This window comes from Colias croceus, chromosome 14 (genome assembly GCF_905220415.1).
Source record: "Colias croceus chromosome 14, ilColCroc2.1".
Taxonomy (NCBI): Eukaryota; Metazoa; Arthropoda; class Insecta; order Lepidoptera; family Pieridae; genus Colias; species Colias croceus.
The window spans coordinates 9432754-9451112 of NC_059550.1; the positions used below are offsets into that span (position 1 = coordinate 9432754).

The 18359-nt window shown below is 32.8% G+C and overlaps 3 protein-coding genes across 4 annotated transcripts in view; 1 reads left to right on the forward strand and 2 right to left on the reverse strand.

Moving 5' to 3' along the window:
* LOC123697187 (breast cancer metastasis-suppressor 1-like protein) overlaps positions 1 to 18359 on the reverse strand; it is an 84005-nt gene that overhangs the window by 8099 nt on the left and 57547 nt on the right. The gene's annotated exons all lie outside the window — the stretch shown is intronic.
* LOC123697185 (jerky protein homolog-like) lies at positions 1621 to 17793 on the reverse strand. 2 transcript variants are annotated; one of them, XM_045643606.1, is made up of 2 exons: positions 17483 to 17793; positions 1621 to 3636 (listed from the first exon to the last, which is right to left on the reverse strand). In XM_045643606.1, the coding sequence occupies exon 2, from the start codon at positions 3611 to 3613 to the stop codon at positions 2216 to 2218; it is 1398 nt and encodes a 465-aa protein (XP_045499562.1). In that variant the 5' UTR covers positions 3614 to 3636; positions 17483 to 17793; the 3' UTR covers positions 1621 to 2215. The 2 variants fall into 2 exon arrangements, with proteins under 2 accessions (XP_045499562.1, XP_045499561.1); XM_045643605.1 differs by lacking the exon at positions 17483 to 17793 and adding an exon at positions 3712 to 3766.
* Positions 14970 to 17494, forward strand: LOC123697186. Its single transcript, XM_045643607.1, has 2 exons — positions 14970 to 15152; positions 16517 to 17494. Exons 1-2 carry the CDS (start codon positions 15011 to 15013, stop codon positions 17119 to 17121), a joined length of 747 nt encoding a protein of 248 aa, XP_045499563.1. The 5' UTR covers positions 14970 to 15010; the 3' UTR covers positions 17122 to 17494.

The window sequence follows — 18359 nt, forward strand, 5'->3', positions numbered from 1 at the left end:
ACCGCGTAAAAATTCGTTGCGTAGTTTTAAAGATTTAATCATACAAAGGGACATAGGCACAGAAAAAACGACTTTGTTTACTAATTGCGAAAAACACGAATTTTTACTTAGATTATTATAAAAAAAATATTAAAAAAAAATTTAAACTTATAACAACCCTGTTACTCATGAACGCTTACATGTATTAAATTGATATTCATGCCAAAAACTCAAGTCTATGTTACCTTTAAGCTATAATAAAATCAAACTTCTATGTCAACGAATCAGAAGATACAGCCGTAAATGCCGAAAAATTTCGCAAATTTCGACATTCGCAAGGGTATCAAAACGCAAAACCTACAGGGTACTTTCCGTAAACTCAGAATCTTGAAATTAGGTACGAAATAACATCTTATAGTACAGATACAGGAATAATTGCAAAAAAAATATATTTTTTAATTAAATATATCTTGAACAATTTTCAAGTTTGTCTGCCTGTCAAGACCCTTTTTCTCAGGAACGCGTGGAGGTATCAATCTAAAATTTATACCGAATAATCAAATCTACGGTTCCTTAAAGCTGTGAAAAAATCAAACTTATAAGCCAACGCAATCAAAAGATGCAGCCGTTTATGCTGAAAATTATCGCAAATTTCGACATTATCGGCAAGGTAATCAAAATCTATATTGTAGTACTTCCCGTGAACACGAGTCTTGAAATTTGGTTAAAAGCAATGTCAGCACAGATGGATGAAAAATTGCTAAATAAATAATAATAAATAAAATTCATTTAATTCAGGCCACATAGCCCATAAAGTGTGGCCACATAGCTAAAACATACATTTCATGCTTATCAACATTCTCAAGTGTCGCCGGGAATCAAAACCTACAGGGTACTTCCCATGAACACAAAATCTTGATATTTTGTAGAAAGTTACGTCTTATAACACAGATAAAGGAAAATTTGCAAAAAGCATAAATTTAAAATTAAAAATGTTTGTACGGAACCCTTGGTTCGCGAATCCGACTCGCACTTGACCGTTTTTTTTTTAATCTACGTATCAATTAGATTATCAAAATATAGCTTTTGTAAATTGACCACGACTATGTGACCCCCCCCTGGCACTAAAGCTGGATCCGCCCTTGGATTTATTATATGTATAGATTGAAAAAAATATATAGGTATTAGGTATATAGCCTAACTATTTTTGTGTTTGATTTTAATTTAAAGTAGGTAATTATTTAAGAAATCGCCTATAATATATATAGACGATTTCTTAAATAATACAAGTTTTCCGCCCGCGGCTTCGCCCACTTTGTCTAAGCTTTAATAAATTATATACCTTCCTCTTGAATCACTCTATCTATTAAAAAAACTGCACCAAATCCGTCCACGTCCAGATTTTCGCACGCAAAACCAAATCCCCAGGGGAATGAGATGTTTTAAAGATTGTAAAAAATAGCACGTAGGTATATCACTCTATTCTCTTAATTAAGTAACTCGTTTCTGGACGAAAGAAAGACAAATAAACACATTTCGCATTTGTAATATTAGAGCTAGCAACTAATTATCCTGTGATATTAGTAGAGATTTTGTTACTGAGTAGGTATGGTGTAAAAACGTCAAAGAAAACCCCATAAATAACATCATATTTTTTATTAAAACTTTTAATACAACGACTTCGAATCTTAAACAATGTATGGACCTATGTCTTATAGTGGAGCGAATTTAATAGGCAACATTTGACGTCTATCAATTTTATCTTCGTAGGAAGGTGACCTGCAGAAACATCGTTTAAAGTGAATAAATCGATTCATGTCATGTCAATTTTAATATTCATCAGACCATATTCCAGTAATATATTTTCTTTCGTACATTTATGGAGCGAAATAAGACAAATATCTACATAATTAAAAAATATCGTTTATTTAGGTGTTACTTATAGATAATTAAAAGAACAATTAATACGTCTCTGGTATTAAAAAAAAAATAAAGATTAATTGTCACAACATTGCAGCGACATCAGTTGTTTAAATCAGAAAATTTTTATTATGTTCAGAATGGTTTATTGGTAAAATTAAATCTTAAAATTACTTGTATCGGTCAATATTATTATAAATATGTAGGTAATCGCAATTGAAAAAAGTTAAACAAATGTACAGTTCTAACAAAACAAAATAATATATTATTCTATGCAGTCGTTACTAGGTTACGTTGTTGAATTTTGTTGAACTGCCTAAAATGACTCTACTATAATTGCCTCTTCTGTTTTACTTCGTTTCGATTTACTCTGTCTGTCTGGGGTTTTCAAAATATTAACTAGTTTCGACAGCGATTCATCATCTGCCTCTGCTGTTTTACTTCGTTTCAATTTACTATTCGAGAATGGGGTTTTCAAAATGTCAACTCTCATTCGGCGCAAGAGGGCTATCTCCGAACAAAAGAATTTCTCCTCTTCCGCCCAGCGTATGCAATACTCAATACTTTTTAACGCTTGGCCCAGTTCTACTTTCGGCTTCGAATCAACAGCGCCGACATCGCCCTCCTCTAAGTAAAGTAACGGAGCAGTGTCCGCGATCTCTTCCTCCGAGAAAAACTGAGATCCATTACGTTCCTCGCCCTCTCCTTCATACCAGGTCGTGATATAATCCGCGCTGACGTAGAACCTTTCACAAATTTGTCCCATCATGCCGTACGCCTGTGCGTAGGACGGATTGTACGCCATCGGTTTTCCATTATTTAAATTTATATTATCAAATGCCGATAATATATCAGATGCTGGAACCGCTTTCCAACAGTCTAGCAGAAGGGAAGCCATATCTTTGAGATTAAAATTGCTAAGGTCCTCAAAAGACTCGCGCTGTAATATCATGCGCAGAATACTATCCTTGTAATTCTTTTTCATAGAGTTCAAAACGATTTGTGTCGATAGCCTCTCGTGAGAATTGTTTGGCAACAATAAAGATGGGAAATTATCTTCCTTATTCAAAAACACGGTTGACGGATGGCAAGCTGCAGGAAAGAGAAGTAGCAGGGCCGTCTGTGGCAGGTCCTGTTCCTTCAAGAACTCCTTGACTTCAGGGAGGAAACATTCAAAAAACCATTTCTCGAACAGGCGTCTGGTAATCCAACCCGATCTATGGCTGTAATAATGTATAGGCAAATCGGTGTTTTCGAGTTCTTTGGGGTTTTTCACTTTTCCAATTACCAACGGTTTCAATTTATGTGTGCCAGTGACGTTGGCGCAAGTTAGAAACGTGATCATTTCTGGTTTTCCCGGAGAATTGTTGATCTTCCAATAGAGCCCAGCCTCGTCAACTATAAACACTTGAGCGGGACAGAGGTGTTGTCTGTTTATATGCGACATAAAACGATTATTAAAACCCTGCAAGGCCACTATAGAAGGTTTAACAATAATCCCGACGTAGGGCAGGTTGTATCGAGCTTTCAATTCATTCAACCAAACAGGAACGACTTTGATGGGTTTCTTTGGTTTAAACTTTTCGATGAAAACATTCAGGGCGTTCAAGACGTCCGCGTAACGGAACTGTTTTTCGTTACACATATACACATTATACGATTGTAAGATCCAGGTGCAAAGGCATTCTTCGATGAGTCGTAGGTTCTGGTCCATTTCAGTGTCTGGGGATGGAATATCTGAAAATATAACTTCATAAATAACTGTGTGATATACTCGTAACTTTAAAATACGTATTTATTGTTTAAACATACAAAAACTAAGCGTGAATTACGCGCTTAGTTGAAATAGTTCGACAATCGACTGACGGGAGCGGAGCAGCGACGAGCGTGGCTAGCCCCTGCGTCCGCCGCTCCCCTCCGCGGCACCGCGTCATGAACGAGACAGCGTTATCATTGAACGAGATAGCTGTGGTGCGTGTCTAAAAATAGAACCAGCTGAGCGACTGATCGCATCTATATTCAATCTTATATAATAGGCTGTTTTATTTAACTTAAAAATATGCAAAATATTATTTAAAAAAGAAAAAACTGTAAGTCATCACATAATATGTACTGTAAGTAATACCTTTGTAAATCATAATTTATATATTTATGTTTTATATTTAAATTTAAATCGATCTATCGGCTTTAGATCCCAGTTTTAAAGCTAGGTACACAAAAAAAAGTCTGCAAGGAAACGGCCGCGGCGTATTAACACAATAGTTAATGGAAGTTACCTAATTCTGATGCAAAATGAAACCCTTAGTACATACCTATGTACAGGTATATTTTAACATTTTTAATTCTTCGAAGTACCCCATACGAAAAAGGAGCGGGTCGTTGGTATTTTTTATTTAACATATTAAAACTGATACCACTTTCAGTTTACTTTGTATTATAACTTTAACTTACATAATAGGCACCTATATTTTTATTAGGTACTACTGACTAGAGAGGTTGAACCAAATTATAAATGCTAACCTACCTACGCTATATACTTATCTGATGTAACGAAACTAGTAGTAGTTTTTATAATAGAAATCGGAAAAAATTGGAACAAGGGAATTGTGTGTTTCTTTAAAAAATCAAAGCTATAAAATGCATTTCCATCAAGAGCTAGGCAATACAAAATATAAATTAAACTTCATATTTGAACTTTAAATCTTATGCACAAAATTAATTTTATATAGGTACTTATATATAACTAGTGTTCCTCCTCGGCTTCGCCCGTGGGCCGTGGTACATGTTTACGTTTCCTCTCCATAAGAACCGTCCTTGTACTTACTTCAAGTAATGTTCCAAAAAAGAATTAACGAAATCTGTTCAGCCGTTCTCGAGTATTGCGCTAACCAACTCATTTGGCGATTTTATTATAATTATAGAGATACTACTACTAGCGGTCCGCCCCCGCTTCGCCCGTGGTACATATTTACGTTTTCTCTACATAAGAACCGCATTCTTGGACTTCCACAAACATTTAAAAAAAGAATTATCGAAATCGGTTCAGCCGTACACACGTGATGCCGTGACAACGCGAAACGGGTTGCTTCTAAAAATAAGAAATCATTTGATAATTGGTTTTTAAAACTCAAACTCAAATATTTATTTATTCAATTAGACTACCTTTAGTAGCACTTTCGAATCGTCATTACATAAGTATTTTTTAACATTTACTACCGATTCGGAAAGCAGTATCTATGGAGAAGAACCGGCAAGAAGCTCCCCATAGTTGCTCTTTTAAAATCATGTCAATATTACATAATATATAACTTATATCTAACTACATAATCATCATATTACATACCAACATGTTTGATTTTGAATCCATCCATATGGATGCCCCCACAAACCCATAGGTATTGAACCCTAATCCCATTACAATAAGATAAGCTATTTAATTTCCATATATTTACGATGAAGGTAAAATGAAGGGTGAATGTTTATTCGTTGTAAACACAGGTTGTAAATATAAAGCCTCGATTTCATCGCAATTTGTTGAGCAACAGTTGATCAACTATTGCTGGCAACTTTGTTTTAATATTGTAGGTCCTAGGCCTTAACAACGTGTGTTAATATTCATACTTTCTTTGTCTATCCGCTTATACAAAAACTAATATTATAAAGCTGAAAAATCAGTTTGCTTGCACGCGCTTATCTCATGAACAGTTATTTATCATCGTGCTAACACCAATAGGAGCGGAGCAATGCAGGTAAAACCGTGAGGCACAGATAGTACAAAAATAAGTGCATTAAAAGCTTTTAAATAAAAAATTAAAAAACAGTCGCTTTGCATAGTTAGGAGTTAGGACTTATTGTCTAAACATACTTGTACAATTTTAAACCTATAGAAGGCATATGACGTCACCAATAAACTGATTGACGTTACAGCCTTCTAAAAAATCCTCTGACTCACGATCCATTGAATCATTCGAGTCATACAAGTTTAGTCTCAATTCTTTTTTCATGAGAATTTATTTCGAGGAAATATTTTTGATAAGAACGTAGGTTAAACGTTATACGAGGAAGGAAAAAACATTAAATACCTAAGCTTTCTTTTAAAGTGTATTAAGATGTAATTCACATCAGATTTACTGTTATCTTACGTAATTAGTATTTGTCAGTCAGTATAATATTTTATATTATATACCTTTAATTACTGTGCTAGCTGTGTCCCGCGGTTTCACCTGCATTGCTCTGCACCTGTTGGTTTTAGCGTGATGATATAATATAGCCTTCCTTGATACATGGGCTATCTAACACCGAAATAATTTTTCAAATCGGACCAGTAGTTCCTAAGATTAGCGCGTTCAAACAAACAAACTCTTCAGCTTTATAATATTAGTATAGATGACAAATAATTCGAACAATCATTTTTAATTCCTTATATTGTGCAAATGTAAATCATAATACCAATAGCAATATGTAAATAACTTATAAAAATATATAATGTGTTTAAGTATCCTATCTAACGTAGGCACGTAATTTAAGAGATAAAATAAAATAATTTACGCACTGAACCCGAAACTCGCACCACAAAACCCAATGCTATAACCACTATGCAACAAGTCATAAAATTTATATAAAATATGAAAGTCAATATATCAATAATGTATACAGTATAATATTACTACATAAACACGAAATTCGTAGCACCTTGAGAGCTACGCGGCTACGGGTTACGATGCGTAAATATGTTTTTTGATATTTAATATTATAATTTATATGATCTTCTTGGTTCAGTGGTTAGCGTATAGGCATTTGCACCGTACTGTACTAAGGTCTATTCCCGACAGAGACATAACTTTTAAGCAATCCTTCTTCACTCTATTTGACCAGAACACATTTTTTTTTAATGTTAAAATAATTTTAACATCAAAATATGAGTTTGATTGACTACAAATATAAAGATAATAAATTGCACTCTATCGAAAGGTAAACGGAATATTAGTTGAAATCTTTACATTAGTTTGAATAAAAAATTAAAATATTTGAAACAGGTTTACTATCTTATCTTTAAAAAAAAGTAAGAACACATTTAAAAGTTGTCGATTTTAAATTTTATTTCAATTATGCAAATATGTACTTAATATTCTCGTTTGGAAGCTACGAAGTCACATCAAGACACTATAACATACAATTGTTTAACTTGAACAACTACAACTAATATAAGTTTGCGATTGGAATTAATAATAATGATTAAAAGTTTATATTGTATTTAATCAAAATGTAGTAATCCAGACCCATTGATAAATAATACAAACAAGTGTTGATAGCCATTTGCTATTGAAATATACAGAATACCTAATGAACGCCCATTAAAGACACCATAACCAATAACCATTTCAAAAAACAATTCATAACCAAAATTAATATAAAACAAAACAGATCGCGCAAGAAAAACGAATACAAGTCCAATAAACAGGCTTATATATCATTTCGTATATAAAAATGTAAATAAGGCTATGTACACAACATCTGCATAGCCACGCATGCGCACTACACTGCTCGACGATCGATTTAAACTTACCTTATTCTAACTTATTCCATTTCGCTTATATTGTGTACATTCAGCGGATCCGTCTGAGTTATACCAATGCGCAATGTACACTATTCATTATATATATCAAATGAAAAAGAGAATAATCTATACGTTACAGTCCTATTGGGATGAAAAACTTAAATGTTTGTTTATAGAGTCAGGATGTGGTTAATTCATTGTATAATATTTTCAAGTTTATTATTGTTTATTTTATAATTTTTTTATTAGAAAATCACGTTATTGCCCAGTCATAAAAACTATTTAATACAGGTAAAAATAATTTTCCTTATAATAATAATAATAAGTTAAGCATTGTAGTCCTTACTTGCATAATAAATGCGAAAGTGTTTTGTCTATTTGTCTTCTTTCACTTCGCAACGGAGTGATTTTATGCTATAAAATATGTGTATGGATATAGTTAGGAGGCTAGAGAGTAATATGGACTACTTTTCCTCGCCGTGAAACATCTCATTCTCATGGAAATTTTCTATGGCGAAAAGCTATTGATTATGTTTATAAATTAGAAATAATTACTGTAACAAATCTGATGAAGACAATGGGATAATATTTCATCTTTTGTAAGCAAAGTACAGTAACGTAATGAAATAGGTAACATTTTTGAATAGCGCTCTCATTAGCTTTAGATTTTAGAATTATTATTATCTTTTAGTAATGTAATAGAACAACTTTACATATATTTTTTAAATAAATCATAGTTTTAATGTTATGAGTTTCAGTGATCTATTAATTTACATAATAAACTTATGTGATTAAAAGCAGGAAAATTATGTTAATTTTATATTGGTTTTTGATCGTGGTTACTTCATTGGTATAAGTATATTCTTTATATTTGAGCAACTTCTGACGAACCTCTTTCATTTCTTCACCAAAAAGCAATTTGCAAACTGCTGTGCATGAAAATTTTTATTTTTAATGATCAAATGATGTCACTATTATAAGTATATTATTATTATCTTTCTGAAGCTTGGAAAATGCAAAAAAGACGTTTTATTTTGTTGTATGTAGTATGTTTATATACAGGGTGTAATCGATAAGTGTGCACAGACGATTATTCCGTAACTATTGTAGATATAAAAAAAAACTTTAAACTGATATCGAAAGCCCTTTACCTAATGAGTAAAATGACAATAATTTCGTAACGGAATTACTCGATTCGGTCCCCGCGCTCAAGGTTCGCGATAGAAGCTATGCAATAGCTTAATAACTTTTAAAAAATAAAAGGGGAAATATCCAAAAAAGTTACATTAAACACTCCCATACTTTCGATATCAGTTTAAAGTTTTTTGATATCTGCAATAGTTACGGAATAATCGCCCGTGCACACTTAACGATTACACCCTGTATAGTATGTATGTAATATGTATATTTGTATATTTTTACATAGTATGTTTAATAAAACACATTTCAAAGTTATATTGTGTTTTAAATACAAGCATTTATCTTTCTTTTAGTTTTAAATGAAAACTTACATTTAATGAAGCCAATGTGACAGACTTTGTGCTGTAGATTTCATAGAAAAAAAGAAAGTTATAAAGAATTTTCCGTTCAACTTTCCCAAGTTAAATGAGTAAGCAAATAAACATCTGCTAATGATTTTACTGTAAGCAATGAGGTACATAATATTATTTTTATATTTTTAATAGGTATACATTATATTTTGCATTTATAAGTACCTATTAATCGTAATTCCATAAAGATAATTTAACTATGTGTATATAATATGTTTTTTCTTTCCACAATCTTTTTCGTAAATTCAGTCATCAGTATTCAGCATTTATAGCTGTTTACAACCATTGCATCGTAAAATATTCACATATAAATTTATAAAAAATAGAAAAAATTCGATCACAAGGCGGGACTGGAACCCGCATCCTTTCGCGCCATTCCGGGGCGGATGCCTGACCAACTCAGCCACTCGTGAGTTCGTGACCCGCCAGAGCGTTCGAATTTATTGTATTCAAATAGTTAATTGTTAAAATTAAATTATCTCTTTCCATTGAATATTTATGACATTTTTTATGGATGGAAATAATCAATTCATACTTACCTTACTTACCTTACATAACTACTTGCCAAATAAACATAGTAGCATCAATTACCTGTAAACAGAGAAAGGATACATTAATATTTTAAATAATTCAAAAGTTCGTTTAAAATTAGTTCCCTTGATGGAAGTACCACAGAAGGCTGGCTTTTATCAGGTCTATCTATGATTCTACGAAACAAAATAAAAAAGATGTGTGCGTGTACTAAAGTACACACGTAAGAAGTGAAACTTCTTTATGACCTTATTTTTCAAAAAATAATTTACTAATGCATGTAAAGTTTTACAGAAATACGTCGAATCACGCGTGGTAGGGATAAGAAAAAGATGGCGCGTAACGGAAAAATGTCACGCGTAACGAAAAAATGTTACACTAAATTTTTTTCCAACCTCGATAAAGAAGTTTCACTTCAAAAAGTAAACACACGTTGAAGTGAATTAAAAATATTTAATTTGGAGAATGAATGTGACTTACTAAATCGGATCGTTTACAAACTTTTGTTACACCGATGTGTGTTTATTATAAAAAATATGCATGATAATATTCGTCAAATCATATGTACATATTTGCAATATGAGAAAAATGTTTCTCTATAAAAAATATGTATTCCCGTTGCTATGCAAAGGGAAGACAAACATCTATAATATAAAAATGAATCCCAAAATGTGTTGGTATAAGCGCATAACTTGAGAACGGCTGAACCGATTTCGTTAATTCTTTTTCTATTATATTCCTTGAAGTACGAGGATGATTCTTATGTAGAGAAAACGTTAATATGTACCACGGGCGAAGCCGGGGCGGACTGCTAGTACACTTATATTTTTTAAATTAGTATGTGACCTGCCCCTGTAGTCTGTACAAATTAGTCGGTAATTACCGATAACTTATTTATAGACCCGTCTTCAGCAATGAAAATGATGTCGCTTAATACCTCTCCCCAATTTGATGGAAGCATACAATGGATACATATTTGTTTATAATTTTTATTCTTCACAAAACTTTCCGTTATGCGTCAAAATATTTATATAATAATAGCCTTGTAGCAATGCATTTTTATCTAAATTAATAACAGCATTATTTCAATTCCGTAGATATATGAAAAATAAATAAAATATAGATTTCATGGATTTGGAAAATCATTTCTTTGCAACACATTCGAATATTGTCAAAACAAATTATTCTTTGACATTGTCAATCGTTATGATACCGACGTTTGATCTCGACAAGATCTCGAAGGCCCTTCTCCCATTACGCTACCGGTATCCTACACGTCCGCGACTAGTATAGGTGGTCGATTTTGCGTCGCGTTTCGCGCGTATCTCTTCGGAAGAAAGATAAAAAATTCTTATCATCATGTTGTAGTTCTCGTGCGGCTATAAAAACTCTACAATTTACTTATGTTTCTTTCAATATATGGATGAATCCAGTACATCCTACTTTTACATCGTCACTGGAATCGCTCGACATAGCGTCCGTCTACAAAAACGAGGCACAATAATGATGAATTTAGTCATTTTTCAGTCGCTTAATATGCGAGCATCGGGCAGCGAGCAAATATCTAACTAGTATTCTACTCGAGTATCGTATTCTAGAAGTATCGAAATGGGAGAAGGGCCTTACGGTTTGTGTGGATTTGTAGATACGGTTGATAATATCGGAAACATTATATTATATTATTATAATTTTATAATAAATAGAAGATATTTCACACTTCCGATGCTATATTATGATTTAACGCAATATTTTTTTCTCTTATTTAATGTTATTGCAATTAAAATAAAATAAACAAATAATGTTTAATTTTTAAGATGGTTTCAAAATCTTATTGAAAATGTTAAGAAGCCTCTTATATTATATTTAATAAATATTAAAATAGTGTACTGCTGTCTGCATTTATTCAGCCTAAATTATTGCATTCATATTCGATTAATTTCTTTTTGAACTTCTAGGATAATAAAATTATACAGATGAATACAAATAAAATAAAACGATCCAATTACGAAATAAATTTATTAGAAAATTTTAATTTAACAGTTTATAATAGCGTAGTTGAAAATTTGGCTCAAAACCATCATCCCTCACCAACATAATAATTCTAGTAACTTGTTCATCTGTAAAATATAAAATTTATAGATAAATATTTATATTTAACACATAAATAATATTAACCGCAAACCGCTAAATCAATTGCATTGCATCCTTTGCTTATTAACTGTAATAAAATATACAATGATGCACATAATATAATAATACAAGCTAAAAATACAAGTGATATAAATTATCCGTTCCGTCCTTAGTTTTAGTTCCGTCAGTTTCTATGATGTCTTAAAGATTTCTCAAAAGGATTCGAATTGAGAGCTTTTGGAGCCCTATCTTGTAGAGCTTTTGGAGTCTTTTGATTAGAATTTTATTGCACTTCACAAATAACAAAATATTACTAAACTAAAACTAATAGCTTTAACTATATAAAACATAACGCAGATTGATATTTTCTTAGGATATTTGTTATCCAATAGATTTATAGGACTTTTAAGAACATAATTAAAAATTATCCTCTTGAAAACACAAAATTTATATTTATTTTGATAGAAATATTATTTTCATGATTGATGATTGATGTCAAATGTCAAAAAAGTAAATAAAGGGGTTGCCATACATGGAATTTTGGATTCCATGAATATGTAATTAATAGAACATTAATTAAACGATTGATATAAAAAATATCGAATTTGATTAAAATTAAATTAACTGCCATGTTTTTTTGTGCATAAAATTTGCTTTTTTTATATGCAATTACAATTGTAATAATGCGAAAATTAATATAACTAATTTTAATTTACTATCTATTCCCTAAAACTAAGCTAAATTTCTTGGAAAAAGAACACTAAATTTTTTAGGTCTTTACTATAGTTACTGATTGGTTACTGATAATCGTTAGTTACCGACCGATTTCGGTCGATATCGATGTCGATTGGTGTCGAGACTACGCCTACTGGGCCTTTAGACAAACGTACATAACGCCATGGAATAGAAACTGCTAACGCTAATAATTATTGACATAAGCTCATGACATTTTGGTAATGGTTCGGTCACACTACCAACGACGAAGACGACCACGACCAAAATTCCAATCTTGCCGAAATTTGTTCAAAATCAATATTTAAATCTCTCGTCATTCTAGTACTCGGAAATAAAAAAATTCGAGGTCAATTAATAAAAAAATAGGGTTTTTTTGCGATTTTCGCTGAGACGATAAGTTTATCATACAATCACCTGAACCAAACTTGTAGATCATCTAATTATCTATAAAAAATGTTAAATATACATTTTTTTCTAGGATTCCGTTTCTATGAAAAACCTGTTTGTTTATTCATTGATCTCAAAAAAAATGTTTCCAAACACCAATACGACAGGAAATTCTTAAATGTCATTTTAATTATGTTTTGCATAATTTTATTTAATTGCGACTGGTTGAAAATTTTGTTCGTGGTCGTCATTGTCGCTGGTAGGGTGACCGAATCCTTAGGCAAAACATCGTACGCTTATGTCAATTTCTATCGATAGCGTATTCTATTCCTTGGCGTTTTGACATTTGTCTCGGCGCTCTGAACATTGAACAACTCAAAAAGGAGTTAAAAAGATTTCAACGACTATTTTGCATTTTCACATTTCTTAATTTATTTTTTCACATATTGTAGAAATTATATTAAATTTAATTATGTCAAGAACTATAGCGTAGGTAACTAGTTTTTCCTGCGACCTCGTCCATCATTGTTTGTATAATATGAGGACGATTCTTGTGTGTAATTTTTTATAATCAGTTTTAAATGTTATATCTTAATAAATTGAATCGAATAGGTGATTAAATAAAAAGCTATTAAAATTGTGAATTATAATAAACTAGCTTTCCGCCCGAGGCTTCGCTCGCGTTGTATGTAAATAAAAATTCGAATTGTTCCTGTTCCCGTGTGATTTCGGAGTCCCAAGTGGTTGAATCGTGAAGAAGAGACAAACAGACAGAGTAACTTTCGCGTATATAATATTAGTTAGGATTCTCAAGGAAAAATTTCGCTATAAAACCTCTGTCGCGTTTATTTTCCGACGATCAGTTCCAGAGCATTGAAAAGAGAAATTAATTAATTAAATGAATGCTATCTACACAATTGAATAAGACTGATGAAGTTATCTATAATGTTTTATAAAATAGGTATAGTAATTATATTATTCATACAACACATTACTATGTCTCTAAACAAAACTATAAGCACTGCATTATTAGTCAGTCTGTCACAGTTAACCTCCAAAACAGTTACCTACATCGCTTTTACCTAAGTTTTAAAGTGAAACTTTTATTACATCTTCTCAAACTTTTTGGTCTGTGTAGCGCATGTCGCGTGACGCACGATACGTACGATAATTATCGTACAAATACGATAATTTTTAGTTAAATGTCTATAGTGTGAAAAAAAGTTTCACTTTTACCGTGAAACCACACAACATTTTTATCTAGCAGCAAACATGTCATAAACTGCTATAATATTTTACAAAAACTAACATACCTCACCCTCATAATATTAATTAATAATTATTATACAGACAAATCCGCGGTATACAACTAGTCATATTCATAAGTGCAATAGATTAACATTCCAATACGGCGCGCGAGAGCGTCCCCGTTTCATGTGAAAATGCGCACACACGCGCGGCGCCGGCGCACGCACACATAGACATGCTTGTATTCGTGTAGGATGTACTACATCCTGTACTATGTAGTTGATATTATTGTACTAGCTGTGATGCGCGGTTGTACTCGAAGCATGTACTTTTTAGATTATGAGTTATTCTGATGTAAAATCTATATTATTTTAAAGTTTCATCAAAATCCGTTCAGTGGTTTTCGAGTAAAAGAAAAATAAACGTTTACATTTTTAGTAACTGACCTAGTAAGACTAGTATAATTTTAAATACGGTCGTATTTTATTTAATGTATTAGCAATATATTTGTTTGCTTGTTTGCAAGTTTGTAACGGAATAGCAAACAACAAAGTATAAGTAGTTCATACCATAGTAAAAAGAGAGTAAACACTGACAAAGTATTTAAATTAATTTGAAAATTCTTTCATTATTGTAAGGTATATATAACGCTTTCTGGGCATAACTTATTTACGATTTTTTTCTTGAAAAAATGTAAAAAACCTTTCATGAATGCCTTTAGTAGTTAGTACACCTACGCATGTATGCGGCAACGAAACAACGAAACAACTATATGTTTGTAGTGTGGCAGGTTTTCGCATATGATATGTCTCACTCTAGCACATAGATAGATGAAATAGTTGCGTCCTTGTCAGTATTGTTTCGCAAGGACCCGCGAAATGGCCGTTTACACAGACGCATACGTTTCGCTAGTGATGTTTCGCATCGCAAAGCGTCAGCTCGCGTTCTGTCGGTGAGGACAAAGTTTCGCGCCATGGATGCCGAAAATACTGAATTATTTTTGCATTATATTCGAGATTATCCCGTATTATACGCAATTGGACACGCAGATTATAAAAATACGTACAAAAAAGAGGTAGCATGGAGAAAACTTCAAGAAAAGACTCGGATAGATGGTAAGAAATTTATTGTTTATATTTCATACAGGCATACATTTTATGTTTTTAATTTTCTTTGAAATAATTTACAAATTGTGATCGAACATTAAACGCTGCTAAGTCTGCCCTATGTCTATTGGCATGCATTGGTACGAATGCTCTTGAAGTGTCCGAACATTGTCTCTTGTGAAATTTCTCATTAGAAAGGTTTCTAATTTAAATCCTCCATCTGCAATGAATACATGTGGTGTAGTCTGTTGGAAACCTGGCAAAGGTTTTGGAGCTGGCAAATTCAGACCCCGTCCACTTTTTAAAAGCTGATAAAATGTGGATCAACTATTGCCAATAATACAGTAGAAAATCGTTTTTTATAGCAATAGAACAGTGAGCCGCTGTTAGGTGGACATTTAGATAGTTTTCCAATTACAGAGCATAATGCGACTCAGTGGCGCACAATGCCGAATTATCATCATCATCATCATCATCAGCCCATATACGTTCCCACTGCTGGGACACGGGCCTCCTATGAGGGTACAGGCCATAATCCACCACGCTGGCCAAGTGCGTGTTGGCGGATGACACATGTCGTCGAACTTTTTAATTCTTCGACATGTCGGTTTCCTCACAATGTTTTCCTTCACCGTTCGAGCAGTGGTGATGTTACAACATGCGCAGATAAATTGAAAAATCAATTTATTGCTGATGCTTAATTGGAACGTGAATTAGTTTTCAAATGCACCAGCAGGTTGCGCTAAGTTCAGTGTTGAAAAAAAAATCATTCATAGAGTTAGCAATAAACTATTTAGGGTTATTTTAAGTAATTTGGATTTTGATTATTTCATTAAAAATTTTTCAATGTTTGTACCTTCATCCATACTTATATTCATTTTATTAAATACAATTTGAATTAACTTTGATTATTTCGAAAAAACTACAATGAAACGAAAACTTTAATTTTTTTTCCAACAATTAATCATATTACCAACGATAAATCGATTGCACGCATCACGCGAAAACATTACTTACGAGTGCTCGATTGTGCGAAGCGTTGCTGTAGTTGAAACATTCAACGTTAAGCATTATGCCGCATAATGCGCTCTAGTGCTGTAATTGGAAAACTACCTTAATAACAATATGCTTGCCGTCAATACTCCCGAGGCAATTAGGAAAACCCCATATTGTTTGAAATGCTTCAGCTATTTCCAACCATGTTTTAGTAGAACTAGTAGAAGGAACCGGGATGTACTCTGGCTGTAGTATTTTCCAAATTTGTTCGCATACTTGAGTTACTATCTTTGAAACGGTACATTCACCCAAACGATAAGAAAAAGATATTGTTGTGTATGTGTCACCAGTTGCTAATACCTGAAATATTGTTACAGTTAAAACTATGAAAAATAAATGGAGAAACCTAAGGGACACTTATAAAAAATATAAACAGGGTCAGCAAACAAGCAGTGGACAAGCCGCGAAGAAGCTTGCTAATTGGCAATGGGCTGAACAGATGTCGTTCATAGATTCATCCACAAACTTGAGACAAACTGAAAGTACACTGGATACCAGTACTATATCTATAAAGAATGAATATGAAAATTCTACAGAAGCCGAACAGGTTTCAAATAATGAACAGAACGAGCTCGTCGTTCAAGAACTGGAGACAGCATGGTCTACAGATGAAACTACAGCTGAAACTGCAACTGAAGTATCTCGGAGAAGACGACGCAGTGTAAGCAACGACGATCCTGCTGAGAAGATTATAAAAAAGACTCGGAAATCGGGTACTACGGACAGAAACGCTACAGAAAATCTTGTCAATATACCGTGTGATCGAATGGACATGGATTTTTTAGGTTATGCCCATACTGTAAAGAAATTTTCTCTACGAAAGCAAGCTACTATTAAACTGCAAATAACACAAATTATAACTGAGGCTCAACTTGAAGAATTGAATAATAGCCGGCCAAATTCTAATTCCAGCAATGCTTAATCATCTAGTACTCCCAATTTTTACTACTTCGTTAACGACTGGAACATTTCAAGATCGACACCATCTGAAGAACTGCAAACACATTCCATCTCAGACCCTCAAAACGTTTCAACTGCACAGATACACATAGGTACCTAATACTGAAACACATTCTATCCCAGACACTCAAAACGATTTAACTCCTACACTGATACATATACCCAGTGGCAGAAGAATTACACACACCCAAGTATCACGACAACAAAAAAACGAGAACACAACACGACATCAAAAAATATACATAAATTTCTTTGTAATTGGAATGAACCGTGAACAAATACTTAAACATTACCTATAACTTATAAGTAATAAATTTTCTTACCTTACAAACAAAGTGACAGTCTTTCTTTTGTTGGATTAGCCTCTCTGTAGTTTGTATTTTTCTTTTTAATATGAAGTTCAAGAAGATTGTGTAAATATTCAAAAGTTTCTGGCTTCATTCTGAAATAGGTATAGAAACGATCTTCATGTGATTGAAGTTCTAAGCACAGTTTATTTTCTCCAAGTTTCCGTCGTTTCTGATTTATTTCATGCACCCAGACTCTACGCTTTCTCTTTAGTACTGACACCAGCAATAACAATTCTTCTTCTTCAGAATCTGAAAGCGATGACTGAGATGACATTCTGAAATTACGTCTGCACCTGCAGTCGTCGAAAATTATAATGGCATATCATTGCGAAAAAGTTGCGAAAACATTGCTGTGTACTAACGTTGCGCAGATATTTCGCTACGCTGTAGTTCCGCAGACTTGCTGCCGCATATGAATGCGTAGGTATACTAAGCGAGTAAAATCTCCTAAATAATAATTAGTAATAGGTATTATTTGTTGCTATCCCGAGCCAGGTTCGGTAGAGCCGGCTATTTTAGCTTTTTGATATTAATTATTTTTACTTTTTTTAAGATAGAAATTTTATAAGTAATTATAAGCAAAGTAAAATTTGAAATTAATGAGATAACCCGTGATTCGTTTCGTCAGTATCTACCTACTTGATTAATTATAGGGTACTAGTGGTCCGCCCCGGCTTCGCCCGTGGTACATATTTCGCAATAAAAGGTAGCCTATGTCCTTTCTCAGGTATCAAAATATCTCCATACCAAATTTCATGCAAATTGGTTCAGTAGTTTAGGCGTGATTGAGTAACAGACAGACAGACAGAATTACTTTCGCATTTATAATATTAGTATGGATTTAATATTT

What these genes read in the sequence shown, in the direction of transcription:
- LOC123697185 (XM_045643606.1), bottom strand. Translation starts at nt 3,613, where the DNA reads ATGGACCAGAACCTACGACTCATCGAAGAATGCCTTTGCACCTGGATC.
- LOC123697186 (XM_045643607.1), top strand. Translation starts at nt 15,011, where the DNA reads ATGGATGCCGAAAATACTGAATTATTTTTGCATTATATTCGAGATTAT. An exon ending in AGAAAAGACTCGGATAGATG is followed by an intron (nt 15,153 to 16,516) that starts GTAAGAAATTTA and finishes ATATTGTTACAG; the next exon opens with TTAAAACTATGAAAAATAAA.